At 45.3% G+C, this 18,514-nt stretch overlaps 1 protein-coding gene across 1 annotated transcript in view; it reads left to right on the top strand.

Annotated features, from left to right (window-relative positions):
- LOC121837927 overlaps nt 1-18,514 on the top strand; it is a gene marked incomplete at its 3' end in the record, with an annotated part of 40,287 nt that overhangs the window by 13,255 nt on the left and 8,518 nt on the right. Inside the window, exons 2-3 of the mRNA XM_042293812.1 lie at nt 3,521-3,678; nt 11,384-11,463. Coding sequence (XP_042149746.1) covers nt 3,521-3,678; nt 11,384-11,463 — 238 coding nt within the window. The remainder of the gene's footprint in view (nt 1-3,520; nt 3,679-11,383; nt 11,464-18,514) is intronic.

The raw sequence follows: 18,514 nt of genomic DNA, 5'->3' as shown, positions 1-18,514 counted from the left end.
ATTTATTCGTATTGTATACGATAGGCACATTGGTCGTCGGCGTTTTTACAGCTATAGCTCGGTATTAGCAGACATAGGCCTCCAGTCTCTTCACGACAGGAGGCTTGCACATGATATGAACTTTTTGAGAAAGTTGTGCATGGCACTCTTGATTGCGACGAGTTGTTCTCATCATTGTTCTTCCGTGTCCCATCTGGGAAGGCGTGTAAATGTATTCAAACATTTTATACAGATATTCATTCAAAGTGTCCAATGACTCGGTTACAAGATACATACAATTCAATGTTTTTAAATGATGACATATTCACTTGACTTTATCTTAGTGTGCCGTGGCAACCACTTTTATTTTTAACTAACTAGGATTTGATGACGCGTCAGACTGATTTCTATTGTGCTCCTCGACAACCACACTGTCCTATGTAATATCCTTTTTATTGTTAACGCAACTGTGCGAAACATGACAAAGTGTACTGTCCTGTAGGCCTCACGGCTGTTGACCGGCACAAAATAAGCTATCTATCTATCTATCTATATCGGGCAGTCGAGACCGCTCAAAAAGAGTTAAGAGTAGCTGAGCAGAACTAACGTGTTCAAACATTCCGTTGGTACAATTCTTCATACTTAAACGACAATACTTTCAAACTGCGTCAAAAAGGAACATAAAATTGGACAGCTTGCTAACTTACGACAGCATCCAATACGTTATACAAAAGCTACTTTTTTCTAAGATGGATTCATGACTGATATTGTCTACCAGAATACATCGTCAGAGGAACTTTAAATTCAGCGTTTACCACCTTTTTCTTCGATTTCTAACTTCCTCAGAGTCATAATATGTCTTCTTATTGACATCTCGTTTACAACATTTCTGTATCTAAATATACTTTCGAAAACAAAAACTGTGCTTTCAAAAAATGTTTGTGGCTGCGTGTGAAAAACTGTATTGTATTACGTAACCCCACTACAATGATGTACCCTAGGGGATGTAGAAATAAATAAAGTGGCAAAGCTAATACTTTATTTCACAAGAGATTTCAAGTTAGAAAATATGGTGCATCTACGTTCCTGCAAAGCCCTTAATAGAGAACGTCAATGCAATTTGCAAAAAAAGAATGGCGAATGTCAAAACTTACCAAATCTCGTGATAAAAAAAAAAATCTGCACTGTAGCTTCTGTTTTAAGGTCTATTCACACAATGCATCTTGTTGGCGAATCATGTGTCGCGAAACTAGGTTTCGGGAAACAGATGAACCGTGTTAACGCGAGCGAAAAAGCGGTGCGCCTGCGAGATAAGATGCGTGTGCACCACGCTTCTGGAGCAATATATTCCTAGAACCTCACCAAGGCCTGTCAATCACGCGTCGAACTCCCCGTGTAAAAAGGCCGACTTCGCGAAATCTCGATTTTTCCTAACTCGTGGCGCGATGAAAAGATGCATTGTGCCATTAAGCCTTTAGTGTCATGGAGCAGACGGTTCTTGTACGCCCAGACATATCTTCCTCGTCATTCGCCGAGCGCCTCTCTAGAATGCAGCAATTGACTTTACCAAGTGCTTTGCGGGAAAGTACACGCATTGGAGTTTGTGGAGTGTGTGAAAGGTATCGTGTTAATCAGGCTTGTCTATAACGCGGGAGAGTGAAGTTCTCTCGCACCGCTGCTATACTGGCGGCATTCGCGTTATCTAATATAGTTACGTGGGGCGTGCTGCAAGCGTTATGGGCTAGCGTTGAAAGCTGGGAGCTGCTCGCACGCTCTTTTAAGACACCAAAAATATATAGCGATTGAAATTAAAAATAAAAACAATCATTACGAAAAAACAAGGATGAATTGCGCCGAAATCGTTGCTGATTTTCGACAACATGATTTAGCATCTTGTTCAAGGGTTCGACTTAGAGAAGGATGGGATTTCCAACCTCGCAAGAGCCAGGACACGGCTGTGTTCAGAGAGCCAGTCTGTTCTTCCGGGCGTCGGCGGTTTCGGATGCAGCCACCACAGCTTCTGTCGATCGCCGCCTACAGTTCGCATGCTGATGTCTTCGAAGAGCCAGTCTTTCCTCCCGGGTGTAGGCAGTTTGGAGCAAACGCTGTCGTCGCTGCCCCTGGCTTTTTCGTTCTCGCTTACGTAGTGCTTACCCAGGAAACGAAATTATGTGACGTCCCTGAGTTATCGTAAGATGAGTGCATGCCAACAGCGGCCCCTAATTGGAAACCTGCGGGAAGACTCTTTCCATGGGCGTATCATCCCGGGAGGGGGGAATTCAATGCCTGCCCCCCCCCCTCCCCAGTTCTTGGTAAGGGCGCAAGGCACGTGTGTTGCACCCCCCCCCCCCTTTTCTGAAACAGCCGCTAGTTAGCAGGGCAAACACCGGTCGGCGGCGCCCAAGGGATACAAAGAGCACCGCCCCCCCCCCCGGCCCAGGGGGGAGGGGGGGGGGGAAGGAGGGGGGGCTTGGTTTGCCCCCCACTCAAAACCAAGTTGGCATGCCACTGACTCTTTCCTTCTTACGCAAGAGGGAAAGCCGGCGTAACGAGCGAAAGAGCACGACGGGAACCGCGCATCGGCCTCAAGTGCCAGTCCAGTCCGGTCCAAACCACTCCGTCCCAACCAAAGACGGCCCCATGCATAAGGACGCAATTAAGAAAAAGTAAGACCCGGAAAACAGAAAAAGCGAGTGTTTTTTTGCATCGCGGATGTGCGGACCAGAGCAGGCGCGACACGTGCGAGCAATTTCCTGTGTTAAGCAGACCGTTCCCTGTCGCCCAGAGACAAGATTATTTGCTGCACGTGCCAGCAGCTTAGCACTCACCGGAGGATGCCGCACGCCCCCCTCCCCCCCCCTCCCCCCGTTTTATGCAAGACCGATAACCATTTCTTATACACAAGATCGCCCATACAACTGACATAGACACCCGTAATAGACGCAAAAAAAAAAGACCACGAAATAAAAAAAGAACTTCCATTATCGCTCGAGCATTTTCTGAACTACCATATTATTTTCTTACCACAAAAGAAGAAACAAACAACAAAAGTTTAGACTAGGAGTAAGCATAATCGAAGGCGCGCTAGACACTCAGTAACTCTCATCGCCTAGAAACATGAGATGGCCGAACGCAAATTAAATTTTGGGTTATACATTTTAGAACTACGGAAAAATCGTACCTTCTTTTGTGCGTCCTGGAGATGTTTAAGATTCGCTGCGTCCGTGCAGAATTTTTTTTTTATATATCACATATTTATGTTGTACGGCCACACAAATACGCGCTTGTCAGTAATGCATTGACCCCTCCACATTTAAGTTGTAATCCTGTTGAAACCAATGTAAGATATACAGATGATCCATTTGCTCCTTACTTTGTGCATGTGCGTTACTTCGCTGTGATATAGAGTGGAGCAATGTCTGATTTTTACTATTGACAGTGTAAGAACGCTTAAACCTGAGTGAGTGACCTTTTTATTTGGCCCTACAATGCGTATTCTAGTAATAATGGGAGAAATAATGACATGTTTCGATGTTTGCAGGTCCTGGAAGAAACATCGAAAAATACGTACTTCCTGATGTTTCGCACCCGAATCCTTTATTCTACGATATGTTTCCACGCAACAGCAAATATCACAGACAAAACGAACAAAACCGCCAATTACAGAATCACAGCCTACAATCGAAGAAAAAAAATATAGTAAGTAGTTTACTAATCTTATTAATACTACTACTACTACTATTAATAATAACAATAATCAAGAATCAAGAATCGACTTTATTTGGTGCCTAGAAACGACCCTCCGGTTTTAGGACTAGCACACCCAAACACTTTTTATACCTAACACACATGACGTGGTAAATGCAAAACCCCCCCCCAAAAATTAGGACAAGACATAAACATTTTATAATGAGGTAAAGTTGCACATCGGAAATACGATCAATGAAGAGATATATGCCTAAAAAGACAGCTACACCTTCATATTCAGCGGAATTAAGGAACAGCAGCAACGACAATTTTCGACGAAAGTATTATTTGGAGTCAGACGCAAGTATTAAAAAAAAAAAGTCTTTACTTCCACAAAAGATATCCAGGTGACTGGCAAGACCATATTAGGACTTTCTCAGACGAAGCACTGGATTGTCTACACAGAATGAGAGATCCGCTTTTTCACGGCGTTGATGTAAACTAGACAAATTTAGGGCACTTATTAAACAATCATTGCTTAACAAACATAAGTTATCGCGAAAGTACAATACCTACGTCTATAGATTGACAGGAATTTATTTTGAACTCGCTCTAGCATGAAGTAATTAGTGCTGGGACAGATGCTGTTCCAGACCACCGAGGTGTATTCCAGATGGGATCAAGCCAACGCGCAGTGCAGAACAAAGAACGCTTTTCGAAAATACTCTATAGACATCCTACCGTCAACACCCAGAGTACGCAAGGCGGACATTTTCATGTGATCTATATGTGCGTCAAAGCGGAGAGAAAAAAGCAAATACCACACCAAGGTTTCCCACTTCACTAGCGCGACTTAGAATCTTTAAGTGAATACTGTAGGGAAAACATGTGCCGTGCGCTCTTCTCGTGTAGGACATTACTTTAGTTTTACCCTTATTTAAGATGAGGTTATTAGTCATACGCCAATAATAGAATGTACAGGCATACTCCTGAAGCATACTGGAATCACTGGCACTGCGAATTTCACAAAATATCTTAATATCATATGCCTATTGCAAAACTAAACAATTAGAAATAAATGAAAAACGGTCTCGTCTGTTTGTCTTTAATGTCCCTCTTTCCTTATCGTAAATTAATAACCAACACGCTCAACCATCTACATTAGACACGTCATTGACAAAAGTAGATAAAATAGAGGCCCTAGCACCGACCTCTCAGGGGCCCCGGAAGTGACACCATATCTCAAAGAGTATTTGCCGTTTATAAATATAATTCTAATATCTGTGATTAGTATTATTACAAACTTAAAGTTATAATTATATTATGAAATATAATTATAATAATATTCATTGCCAGGGGCTGACGGCTTAGGTAAATCCTATATTGGCTTTTGGGATCCCACCCGGGAAGTCACCAAAAAACAAGCCAGCAATAAAACAAAACAAATCAAATACCACACGTTAAATAAAGATCAATAATAACGCTGAGTCCAAGGCTGATTCAAAGAAAAATTCAACATCAATAAAAACATTGAATTCAAGGCTGATTCAGAACCGGAAATCAAACGAACACTATGTCCATCATAGAGCAGCAGAGCCATTTTTTGGTTTTGTCCTCGAATCTAAGAGGAAGGCAGGCGCTGGGAGCTGATTGAAAATATCTGGAACAGAGTAAGCTCCAGTTCCCATCCCATACCTCGTGAAACAGCGAGGACGCTTAAAACGGGCGGCCTGTCTTAAAGTGCGGGACGGTTCATACGAAACGAGAGTTCTACGTTCAAAAATACTGGAGTACGACTGCTTTCTGGAATGAGCAATACAAATTTGACATTTCGATATCGCTGAGAATAATCGTGCTTTTAGAGAAAACTGAAATATATGGCACACTTTTCAAAATGCATTAGAGAATATTGTTTACCTCGGCATGCCGCAGCCTTGCACCGTGAGCAAACACTGTAACCCCGTACCTGACTACACTGTACGCCAAGGCACGAACTAGAATCTTTGAGACGCCAAAGGAAACAAAAATTATAATATTATGTAACAGAAAGGATACGTTCAGCAAGGCACGACAGTTGTGGGCCATGTGCTCATTCCAGTATATGTGTTCATACATAAGCCCTGCGTACATTGAGTTACCGACCCATTGAGTACGATCACAAATACTTGACATATTTTACACCAAACAAGAAAAAGGTCGTGTCTATGAAAACCAAATTTAGAGGATTACGGAAGCGCAACAACTTAGCTCTAGCCGAATTCGCCTTCAAATGATTACATGCCTATGCCTATGCTTAACCTTATTGACATTAGTTTCCAAATTATTAACGGCGCTGTCGAGATTTATATGCCGAAAAACCAACAATGTGTCGTCAGCGTTTTGATAACACAAACATCAAGAAGTGAGAGAAACAAGATCGTCGACATAAAAGTTATACTTCGTTTTACCTTATGTGCATACACAGCCAACGTTACCAGCTGATGGCACCATCCAGACAGCGTTAAAAGGATAGCATCCAGATGCTCGTCGTGTTCATGTACGTGTGCTATTGTTTCTGAAGCAATTACAAACAAAAACGGTTTCTTTTGGTCCCCTTAGCTCGTAGCGTCGGCTGCGCCCGAACTTAAGCTGAAACGAAGTATAAACAAAAGGGGCAATGGGCACAGAACACTGTGGAATCCCCGCTTACAGAAAACAAAGGTTATTCACTTCCCGACGCACTTGCACACGCGGTGATAGTCCAGATAACATATCTGACAATAGTGAATAAAAGGGTCCCCAGAATTCGAACTTATAATTTACGCAGCGGAATAGAGTGATTGACGGTATCAAAGGCTTTCGACACGCCCAAACACAATAATCTTCGACGTTAGCTAAGAACAGCAGCGTACCCTTCGCAGTTACAGAACCGCATAACGATTCTGATATCATGGGGTGGATGTACAAAAATCTAGTCATTACTGAAAATAGGTTGCTTTTCTAAACTGTGCCCCAAGACAGGCAATATTGATATGGGGCGGTAATTCTCCCCTCAAAGTTTGTATATCGCCCTGAAAAATATGTCACTTTCAACTATTTCGTATACTCACGTGCCCCTATAAAGCCGTTAAGCATAACAAAAAAAACATGGTTTAAAGACGCAAGTATGCGGAGGGCAAGTTCGTCTGCTTCTTGCGCAGGGGGTAGCGGTGACGTCAGAACGCCGAGCCCTGATTGGCTGATCGCGACCCCCTATCTGAGCGTCGTCTGCTCCTTTGCAACGTCGTCTGCTCGCAACATCGTCTGCGTCTATCTTACCTTTCCTGCGACTTTCGGAAGAGCAGAGGCCAGATTCACGAAACGATCTTACGCCAAAAATGTGCTTAAGACATAACTTAAGAACAAATTCGTATTCACGAAACGACATGTTCTTAAGTTTTGCGCAGGTTACGACGAAATCCTACGACAGCTCTGAAGCTGTCTTACGTACTTCTTACGATCAAATCAGCATGGCCGACAGCGATGCCGTCGCGACGACCCAGTGACGTTTATTTTTCTACATGCGCTTCTCACGCGTCCCAACTTCAAGCAGCAAGAAAAAAGTAAAAAGGACTTGAAACAGACCACGACGAAAAAGAACGCTGGATCCACAAACACCCGGGAAAAGCTCCAACTGCGTCGATTCCACCGAACGCGACCAAGCGAGCACAGCAGTTAGGCCTAGCAGGCACTCCGCGACTCGGCGACCGTCTGCCCACGACCGGCTGGCGTGCTCATTGGAATATGCCCGCGCGACCCTTGTGAACCCTTCCCGTGTTATACTTTGATCGCTGACCTCAATTTTAGATTAAGAGGTCAATTTCTTCCTCTTGTTATCTCCTTGTTTCCCGAGGCAACGGTGACTCTCGCCGGTGAAAAAGCGGTGAATCTCCGACAGACGCAGGAAAGGTAAAGCAGCCATCGCTTTGACTAGCAGACGTAAAGCAGACGACGTTAACTGCGCCAACCTGCCGACGCCGTTGAAGAGTGAGGAGAGTCGCCGCACACGAAAGAAGGGAAAAAGTATTTGAGACGGGAACTTGCGGACGCTCACCCCCTCTCGGTTCTTAGCAAACAAACCTCGGCGCCTCGGGACACCTCGCCAGTGAGTCCTTTGATTTCTCTCATTAATGCGCGTCTGCTAGTTTTTAGATAAAAACAACCTACCGCTCGAGTTATTTCATCTGCCCTCTCTGAAAGACGAAGTCGAGCTCGCTCGTAACGACCTGCACTTCCGAAATTCGCAGGAAAGGTAAGACAGACGCAGACGACGTTGCGAGCAGACGATGTTGCAAAAGAGCAGACGACGCTCAGATAGGGGGTCGCGATCAGCCAATAGGGGCTCGGCGTTCTGACGTCAGCGCTACTTCCTTTCTCATGCGCAGAAGACGAAAATCAAACCACTTGCGAGGCGTATTCTTTCGAGAAAACTAACGGTAATTCCATCGGCTTCATGTGATGTAGTCCATTTCATACTAAACAGAGCCGACTGGACACTTTCATCCCGATCATAAAGATAGCAGAAGGGCAATTTTCACCTTTCAAGGATACTTCCTGAATATTGCCACTTTGTAATTTGTCTGAAGAGGTAGCAAAAAAAAGAAAAACTAAAAAACTTTATGCTTTTTTAGTTTTCTTGCTAATGTCGGGCAAAATTCTTGTATATGACGTCATCAATTGAGCGCTAACTGTGGTGGCCTGTAAAACTTTTGGCAAATGATAAAGTTGGTGAAATAATAAAACGACTTTCTGATAACTTTTTTAAAATAGAGCAGTTTAGCGAATCGTACAAGGGCATTGACCTTGTTCCTCGCAGCACAAAATTCGCCGAGCTGTGCTATGCTATTAGCAGCTCGCATACAACACACCAAAACCCTTTTTTTTTATCAGCAATGGCAGCTAAAATATGTGCAATTGACCAAACACAAATTCACCCTCGTTTTCATACTTTATTTTTATTAAAACCTGGCGCAATGCTTATGCGTTCAAAGAGTCGTGGACTGCAACAAGTGTTGGGTAAACATCAGAGTGGGATACTCCTTGGAGAGCGCACTTGACGGCAGTTCGAAAGTTGCTCATAAGCAATGTTGGCGGTAAGTAGTTATCTGTAACGGTGTTACCGGTAATGCGTTACTTTTATTGGTAACTTCGCATCGTACTCGTTAGTTATTGAAAAGAGTACTTACGTTACTTATTCCGACTAACGGGTAACAGTAACCTTACTCGTTAAGTATCTTCCCAAGACTTGAACAAAATTATACTCTAGTATTTTCGTGTTTCTATAAGCACCAAAGCGTTTAAATTTGCTCGTTTTTTTTTGCGTTTTTGGCGTTTCTTTTTGTGAGTATTTATGTGTAACCATAAAAAAGGTATGGTCATCATATTGAATTTATGGACTGACGTAATATTTCTTGCTTGCGCATATGCATATGCATACCTGTAACGTAAAAAGAGTAAGACGCGTTAATTCATAATTTAAAAAAATTACCCTAAACTAACGTTCGTCACTTCTTATAATTAACGGTAACGGTTACGTGCTATTTTTATTTTGAAGTAACGTAGGTCGGCAACGCGTTTCTTTCACTGCGAGTAACGTATTCCGTTACTTATTTTCGGTAACGCCTATAACACTGATCGTAAGCCCGCTCTGTGGCCCCGGTGACTGCATCTGGAGGGCGTCCGCATGGTGGTCCCCAGCGCTCCCGCGCAATAGCTTGAACTTTCGGACGCCCCAGTGCGGTGAAGGCAGGCCTTCGACTGATAGAGGGACGGTGTGGAGCGCACTGTGAAGCTCTCCAAACGGGTGTCACACGGCTGCCGATGACTGCGATGCGACCCTCTTGAAAGCCCGCCTGTGCGTTCACAGGCGACGACCATCACTGTCTTTGGCTCGCTCCTCGGTGGCTGGTCCGTCGTCCCGCAATGTCCACAAAAAGACTCTCGCTGAAGGCGCCGACAGGCGGCAACACCGCCGTAGAGTGTAGTTGGGGAAGCGCGGGCTGAAAGGCGACGAATCGTATTTGAAACGGCAAAAGCTTCTAGAATTTTTAAGGCTTTTTCTTTATGAACGCTAAAGCGGCTGGTCTAGCGGGCAAATTGTTTTACCAGACACAAAGATTGTTTTGTGCAGTGTGTCGGTGTCAGACCGTTGAACAGAATAACAATGAGTAAGGTACGAACGGCAGAAAGAAGAAAACATTACGAACCAGTTAAAAGCATGATATTACTGACAGGCAGGGAAAAATAATCAATTTATTCGGCCGAACAATTAGCGCGTAATAGAGATTTCAATTTATTCGGCCGAACAATTAGCGCGTAATAAAGCTAGTATGGCCGTGGTGGATAAAAAACGCCTTGTTGATATCCGACATCGCCTGGTGAGAGTTACGAAATACCAGAGGGAAAGCAAATTGGAGAAGGAAAGAAATCATGCTTTTGGTTCTTAACTTCTCGGCTAGATGGCGCAAGCCCCCGCCCGATACGAAGGGAACAGCCGCTAGCATTCATCCATCCATCTTGTTTGGCAACCAGTCTGGAAACCGTGGAAACGCCTCAGCAGTGCTTGACCATCACTCGATCTGCCCACATCAGCAGCAAGATGGCGGCGCCCAGAGGCCGTACTTGCAAACGTCTACAGCGAGGTTTTTTAGAGCGCAGCTCTTAGGCGCCCGTTTCCGGCTTGAGCGGCATCGCCGTTGCCATCGCCGTCGGGGTAACAGTGGGGTCACGTGATATCACGTTACCTCAAGGGGGCCACGTGACCTAAGGTTAGGTCACGTGACCTGAGGGGGGTCACCTAACTTCAGGGGGGTCCCATGACCTCACGGGAGTCACGTGACCTCAAGAGGGCCACGAGAGGCCATATGTCCCCCGTGGCGGAGTAGCAGGTAGAATGACGAGGTGAGGACGAAAGAAGAAGGGTATACCCTCCCCTCAGTACCCTTCAATCTTCCTCTTCAAGAGCTGAGCTCCAATTCGGTGTTACAGGGCTTTATGTTTCTAATTCACCCACCACTAAATGGCATCGAACAAATGGAAAGACGTGAACATGAGCAGGAGAGCGAGGTACACGTGTTGTCCTCCTCTCCTTAACGCACACATACGCGGGTCGCGCCAGGAGGCACCTACTGAGTGCGCCGCAGTCTCCAGAACGCCTCTCAAGAGGAAGGAGCGGACTGCACGAGGAGGAGATAGCCTAAGCAAAGCGGCGATGCGCTGAGTATATGTAAGCTCATGCTCGACGTGCCGAAGGGGCAGTACAACGTAGAGCAAGAAGACAACAACGGCGCACTACGTCATTGTGGATCACCGAGCTGCCCTAGGTGGCAATTACGCTTATACCCTCTACGTGAATCACCGCAGGGCGCCAGATGGATCCATCTTAGGGCGTCGTCGCGTGCTAGGATCACGCTGGTTGTGAGATACTGCAAGACGCGCTGGCGGTGATGCTGACTCGATACAAGCGGCACTGTGTGGGGCCACTAGTAATGACGTATGAGGGGATAGATACAGGCCTCGTCATCTAGATCGTATTGCAAAGAAATACTGCCTGAGAAAGAGAGAGGGACGTTGGAACGGGGAGAGAACCAAGGAGTCCTCGTCCTACTACGACCGAAATTCGTGCGATAAAACGAGGCGCCGACAATATATACATTTTAAAACTTAATTTTCTTGTAATTATTTTTTCTTTACATTTCAGCGAGAATACCACAGTACAAGTGAGAGCTCTAAGTCAAACTGACTACCCGCTAGAAAACGTTATACGGGCAAACTTCAATGGTATAATTAGAATGCAATTAAATGCAAAGGTGCAAGCGAGCTGGACAAGAATGATGAAAATAATCCCTGGAGAAGGGGAACAAGAGGGACAAAGGACAAACACAAATCTCCAAACACAGCTAGGTGACTGGTGCGCGACCGAAAAAATCCGCCTGGTCCGGGTATCGAACCCGGGACCTCTCCATTACAGGTGGAGCGCTCTACCAATTGAGCTAACCAGGGGTTAGACATCAGTAGAGCAAACGGGTTTTATCAGCTGCCACCAGTCTAACACCAACAAGGGTGAAGCTTGCAAATTTAAGGTTATAATTAGAATGCAATTAAATGCAAAGGTGCAAGCGAGCTGGACAAGAATGATGAAAATAATCCCTGGAGAAGGGGAACAAGAGGGACAAAGGACAAACACAAATCTCCAAACACAGCTAGGTGACTGGTGCGCGACCGAAAAAATCCGCCTGGTCCGGGTATCGAACCCGGGACCTCTCCATTACAGGTGGAGCGCTCTACCAATTGAGCTAACCAGGGGTTAGACATCAGTAGAGCAAACGGGTTTTATCAGCTGCCACCAGTCTAACACCAACAAGGGTGAAGCTTGCAAATTTAAGGTTATAATTAGAATGCAATTAAATGCAAAGGTGCAAGCGAGCTGGACAAGAATGATGAAAATAATCCCTGGAGAAGGGGAACAAGAGGGACAAAGGACAAACACAAATCTCCAAACACAGCTAGGTGACTGGTGCGCGACCGAAAAAATCCGCCTGGTCCGGGTATCGAACCCGGGACCTCTCCATTACAGGTGGAGCGCTCTACCAATTGAGCTAACCAGGGGTTAGACATCAGTAGAGCAAACGGGTTTTATCAGCTGCCACCAGTCTAACACCAACAAGGGTGAAGCTTGCAAATTTAAGGTTATAATTAGAATGCAATTAAATGCAAAGGTGCAAGCGAGCTGGACAAGAATGATGAAAATAATCCCTGGAGAAGGGGAACAAGAGGGACAAAGGACAAACACAAATCTCCAAACACAGCTAGGTGACTGGTGCGCGACCGAAAAAATCCGCCTGGTCCGGGTATCGAACCCGGGACCTCTCCATTACAGGTGGAGCGCTCTACCAATTGAGCTAACCAGGGGTTAGACATCAGTAGAGCAAACGGGTTTTATCAGCTGCCACCAGTCTAACACCAACAAGGGTGAAGCTTGCAAATTTAAGGTTATAATTAGAATGCAATTAAATGCAAAGGTGCAAGCGAGCTGGACAAGAATGATGAAAATAATCCCTGGAGAAGGGGAACAAGAGGGACAAAGGACAAACACAAATCTCCAAACACAGCTAGGTGACTGGTGCGCGACCGAAAAAATCCGCCTGGTCCGGGTATCGAACCCGGGACCTCTCCATTACAGGTGGAGCGCTCTACCAATTGAGCTAACCAGGGGTTAGACATCAGTAGAGCAAACGGGTTTTATCAGCTGCCACCAGTCTAACACCAACAAGGGTGAAGCTTGCAAATTTAAGGTTATAATTAGAATGCAATTAAATGCAAAGGTGCAAGCGAGCTGGACAAGAATGATGAAAATAATCCCTGGAGAAGGGGAACAAGAGGGACAAAGGACAAACACAAATCTCCAAACACAGCTAGGTGACTGGTGCGCGACCGAAAAAATCCGCCTGGTCCGGGTATCGAACCCGGGACCTCTCCATTACAGGTGGAGCGCTCTACCAATTGAGCTAACCAGGGGTTAGACATCAGTAGAGCAAACGGGTTTTATCAGCTGCCACCAGTCTAACACCAACAAGGGTGAAGCTTGCAAATTTAAGGTTATAATTAGAATGCAATTAAATGCAAAGGTGCAAGCGAGCTGGACAAGAATGATGAAAATAATCCCTGGAGAAGGGGAACAAGAGGGACAAAGGACAAACACAAATCTCCAAACACAGCTAGGTGACTGGTGCGCGACCGAAAAAATCCGCCTGGTCCGGGTATCGAACCCGGGACCTCTCCATTACAGGTGGAGCGCTCTACCAATTGAGCTAACCAGGGGTTAGACATCAGTAGAGCAAACGGGTTTTATCAGCTGCCACCAGTCTAACACCAACAAGGGTGAAGCTTGCAAATTTAAGGTTATAAATAGAATGCAATTAAATGCAAAGGTGCAAGCGAGCTGGACAAGAATGATGAAAATAATCCCTGGAGAAGGGGAACAAGAGGGACAAAGGACAAACACAAATCTCCAAACACAGCTAGGTGACTGGTGCGCGACCGAAAAAATCCGCCTGGTCCGGGTATCGAACCCGGGACCTCTCCATTACAGGTGGAGCGCTCTACCAATTGAGCTAACCAGGGGTTAGACATCAGTAGAGCAAACGGGTTTTATCAGCTGCCACCAGTCTAACACCAACAAGGGTGAAGCTTGCAAATTTAAGGTTATAAGTAGAATGCAATTAAATGCAAAGGTGCAAGCGAGCTGGACAAGAATGATGAAAATAATCCCTGGAGAAGGGGAACAAGAGGGACAAAGGACAAACACAAATCTCCAAACACAGCTAGGTGACTGGTGCGCGACCGAAAAAATCCGCCTGGTCCGGGTATCGAACCCGGGACCTCTCCATTACAGGTGGAGCGCTCTACCAATTGAGCTAACCAGGGGTTAGACATCAGTAGAGCAAACGGGTTTTATCAGCTGCCACCAGTCTAACACCAACAAGGGTGAAGCTTGCAAATTTAAGGTTATAATTAGAATGCAATTAAATGCAAAGGTGCAAGCGAGCTGGACAAGAATGATGAAAATAATCCCTGGAGAAGGGGAACAAGAGGGACAAAGGACAAACACAAATCTCCAAACACAGCTAGGTGACTGGTGCGCGACCGAAAAAATCCGCCTGGTCCGGGTATCGAACCCGGGACCTCTCCATTACAGGTGGAGCGCTCTACCAATTGAGCTAACCAGGGGTTAGACATCAGTAGAGCAAACGGGTTTTATCAGCTGCCACCAGTCTAACACCAACAAGGGTGAAGCTTGCAAATTTAAGGTTATAAATAGAATGCAATTAAATGCAAAGGTGCAAGCGAGCTGGACAAGAATGATGAAAATAATCCTTGGAGAAGGGGAACAAGAGGGACAAAGGACAAACACAAATCTCCAAACACAGCTAGGTGACTGGTGCGCGACCGAAAAAATCCGCCTGGTCCGGGTATCGAACCCGGGACCTCTCCATTACAGGTGGAGCGCTCTACCAATTGAGCTAACCAGGGGTTAGACATCAGTAGAGCAAACGGGTTTTATCAGCTGCCACCAGTCTAACACCAACAAGGGTGAAGCTTGCAAATTTAAGGTTATAAATAGAATGCAATTAAATGCAAAGGTGCAAGCGAGCTGGACAAGAATGATGAAAATAATCCCTGGAGAAGGGGAACAAGAGGGACAAAGGACAAACACAAATCTCCAAACACAGCTAGGTGACTGGTGCGCGACCGAAAAAATCCGCCTGGTCCGGGTATCGAACCCGGGACCTCTCCATTACAGGTGGAGCGCTCTACCAATTGAGCTAACCAGGGGTTAGACATCAGTAGAGCAAACGGGTTTTATCAGCTGCCACCAGTCTAACACCAACAAGGGTGAAGCTTGCAAATTTAAGGTTATAAATAGAATGCAATTAAATGCAAAGGTGCAAGCGAGCTGGACAAGAATGATGAAAAAAATAATCCCTGGAGAAGGGGAACAAGAGGGACAAAGGACAAACACAAATCTCCAAACACAGCTAGGTGACTGGTGCGCGACCGAAAAAATCCGCCTGGTCCGGGTATCGAACCCGGGACCTTAAATTTGCAAGCTTCACCCTTGTTGGTGTTAGACTGGTGGCAGCTGATAAAACCCGTTTGCTCTACTGATGTCTAACCCCTGGTTAGCTCAATTGGTAGAGCGCTCCACCTGTAATGGAGAGGTCCCGGGTTCGATACCCGGACCAGGCGGATTTTTTCGGTCGCGCACCAGTCACCTAGCTGTGTTTGGAGATTTGTGTTTGTCCTTTGTCCCTCTTGTTCCCCTTCTCCAGGGATTATTTTCATCATTCTTGTCCAGCTCGCTTGCACCTTTGCATTTAATTGCATTCTAATTATAACCTTAAATTTGCAAGCTTCACCCTTGTTGGTGTTAGACTGGTGGCAGCTGATAAAACCCGTTTGCTCTACTGATGTCTAACCCCTGGTTAGCTCAATTGGTAGAGCGCTCCACCTGTAATGGAGAGGTCCCGGGTTCGATACCCGGACCAGGCGGATTTTTTCGGTCGCGCACCAGTCACCTAGCTGTGTTTGGAGATTTGTGTTTGTCCTTTGTCCCTCTTGTTCCCCTTCTCCAGGGATTATTTTCATCATTCTTGTCCAGCTCGCTTGCACCTTTGCATTTAATTGCATTCTAATTATAACCTTAAATTTGCAAGCTTCACCCTTGTTGGTGTTAGACTGGTGGCAGCTGATAAAACCCGTTTGCTCTACTGATGTCTAACCCCTGGTTAGCTCAATTGGTAGAGCGCTCCACCTGTAATGGAGAGGTCCCGGGTTCGATACCCGGACCAGGCGGATTTTTTCGGTCGCGCACCAGTCACCTAGCTGTGTTTGGAGATTTGTGTTTGTCCTTTGTCCCTCTTGTTCCCCTTCTCCAGGGATTATTTTCATCATTCTTGTCCAGCTCGCTTGCACCTTTGCATTTAATTGCATTCTAATTATAACCTTAAATTTGCAAGCTTCACCCTTGTTGGTGTTAGACTGGTGGCAGCTGATAAAACCCGTTTGCTCTACTGATGTCTAACCCCTGGTTAGCTCAATTGGTAGAGCGCTCCACCTGTAATGGAGAGGTCCCGGGTTCGATACCCGGACCAGGCGGATTTTTTCGGTCGCGCACCAGTCACCTAGCTGTGTTTGGAGATTTGTGTTTGTCCTTTGTCCCTCTTGTTCCCCTTCTCCAGGGATTATTTTCATCATTCTTGTCCAGCTCGCTTGCACCTTTGCATTTAATTGCATTCTAATTATAACCTTAAATTTGCAAGCTTCACCCTTGTTGGTGTTAGACTGGTGGCAGCTGATAAAACCCGTTTGCTCTACTGATGTCTAACCCCTGGTTAGCTCAATTGGTAGAGCGCTCCACCTGTAATGGAGAGGTCCCGGGTTCGATACCCGGACCAGGCGGATTTTTTCGGTCGCGCACCAGTCACCTAGCTGTGTTTGGAGATTTGTGTTTGTCCTTTGTCCCTCTTGTTCCCCTTCTCCAGGGATTATTTTCATCATTCTTGTCCAGCTCGCTTGCACCTTTGCATTTAATTGCATTCTAATTATAACCTTAAATTTGCAAGCTTCACCCTTGTTGGTGTTAGACTGGTGGCAGCTGATAAAACCCGTTTGCTCTACTGATGTCTAACCCCTGGTTAGCTCAATTGGTAGAGCGCTCCACCTGTAATGGAGAGGTCCCGGGTTCGATACCCGGACCAGGCGGATTTTTTCGGTCGCGCACCAGTCACCTAGCTGTGTTTGGAGATTTGTGTTTGTCCTTTGTCCCTCTTGTTCCCCTTCTCCAGGGATTATTTTCATCATTCTTGTCCAGCTCGCTTGCACCTTTGCATTTAATTGCATTCTAATTATAACCTTAAATTTGCAAGCTTCACCCTTGTTGGTGTTAGACTGGTGGCAGCTGATAAAACCCGTTTGCTCTACTGATGTCTAACCCCTGGTTAGCTCAATTGGTAGAGCGCTCCACCTGTAATGGAGAGGTCCCGGGTTCGATACCCGGACCAGGCGGATTTTTTCGGTCGCGCACCAGTCACCTAGCTGTGTTTGGAGATTTGTGTTTGTCCTTTGTCCCTCTTGTTCCCCTTCTCCAGGGATTATTTTCATCATTCTTCAATGGTATGTAACACTCGGAGGGGAGGGGGGATACGGCTTGGAAAAGTCAAATTTTTAACCCTTTGTCCAAATTCATTCCAATATCTAGGGCGATTTAAGCCCCCTATTAGGAATTACTAAATCTAAAGCTTCATCCTTATAGGCCCATTCTACAGTATCCTGCGTTTCCAAAGTTCCAAAAATGTGACTTCATTAGGAATGGTTTTTAAACAATTATAATTTCATTCCAAAAATGTTGTGTTTTAATGTGAAGTCGAATGCCCATAGGGCAAGTTAAGCTAGATATTGAGAAAAGGCAATTCTATAGAAAAAAAGAATTACACCCGAAAATAACAAAAACATTGCACAAATATTTTTTTTCTGTTTTAGACTTTAGTTTTTATGATAAAGGCGTAAGTTTTTTTGTTTCTTTTTAAATTTTTTATGAGTAATTTACCTGTTTCTTAAAGACATTTCAGTTCAAGTCACCCCTGAATGACGTTTTTACGATACCAGAACGTTAAGCGATACATTTTCTCCTACAAAAGTTCCTGCCAAATAGAAAATCTGAGGAGGAAGCATATGATGTTGCAACCTTAAGTGTTTCTATCTTCTTTGAGTGCCAAGCCTGCAAAATTCACCTGGAGCATAGGTAATACCTTCCGCTTTGAGACTTCGTTATCTCTTTAGCATTAAATACCAGCTTGCGTCGTTTGTGAGCACAATATCTCTGGTACCACGCAATCCTCGACAGATAAACTGCCGACAACTAAGACGCAAACGATACTAAAGGAAGGCAGCAGAGTAGCAGCCTGATTTGAAGGGTAAGGTTGTGTCAAGAGGGCACTGCTGAAAATAATACAATACCACGTCACCGGGCAAGACCAATCGTAAGCCCTGTTTTGGGTCTCAACCAGTAACATTGTCCTGTGCCACTGAAGTAGTTTATAAAATACATTTCAGTTGTGGTAGGGTGTATATAGCCCAAACCGAATGCTGTCTTAATGACAGATTTCGAGAACACGCGGCCTCACTTCTCAATGGTTTTGGTTCACAGCTGCCAATTCATGGCAAAGTTTGTGGATGTTCTCCCGTTTTCAACGGCGTGCATGTGATGGGCTGTAGTAAAGGAAGGTTGCAAAAGGAGATGCTAGAAGCGGCTCTGATACACCATTGTGAA

This window comes from Ixodes scapularis, unplaced genomic scaffold (genome assembly GCF_016920785.2).
Source record: "Ixodes scapularis isolate PalLabHiFi unplaced genomic scaffold, ASM1692078v2 PGA_scaffold5__190_contigs__length_132052651, whole genome shotgun sequence".
NCBI lineage: Eukaryota > Metazoa > Arthropoda > Arachnida > Ixodida > Ixodidae > Ixodes > Ixodes scapularis.
Note: the sequence above shows the minus strand (reverse complement) of the source record. Positions and strands in the feature narration are given on the sequence as shown.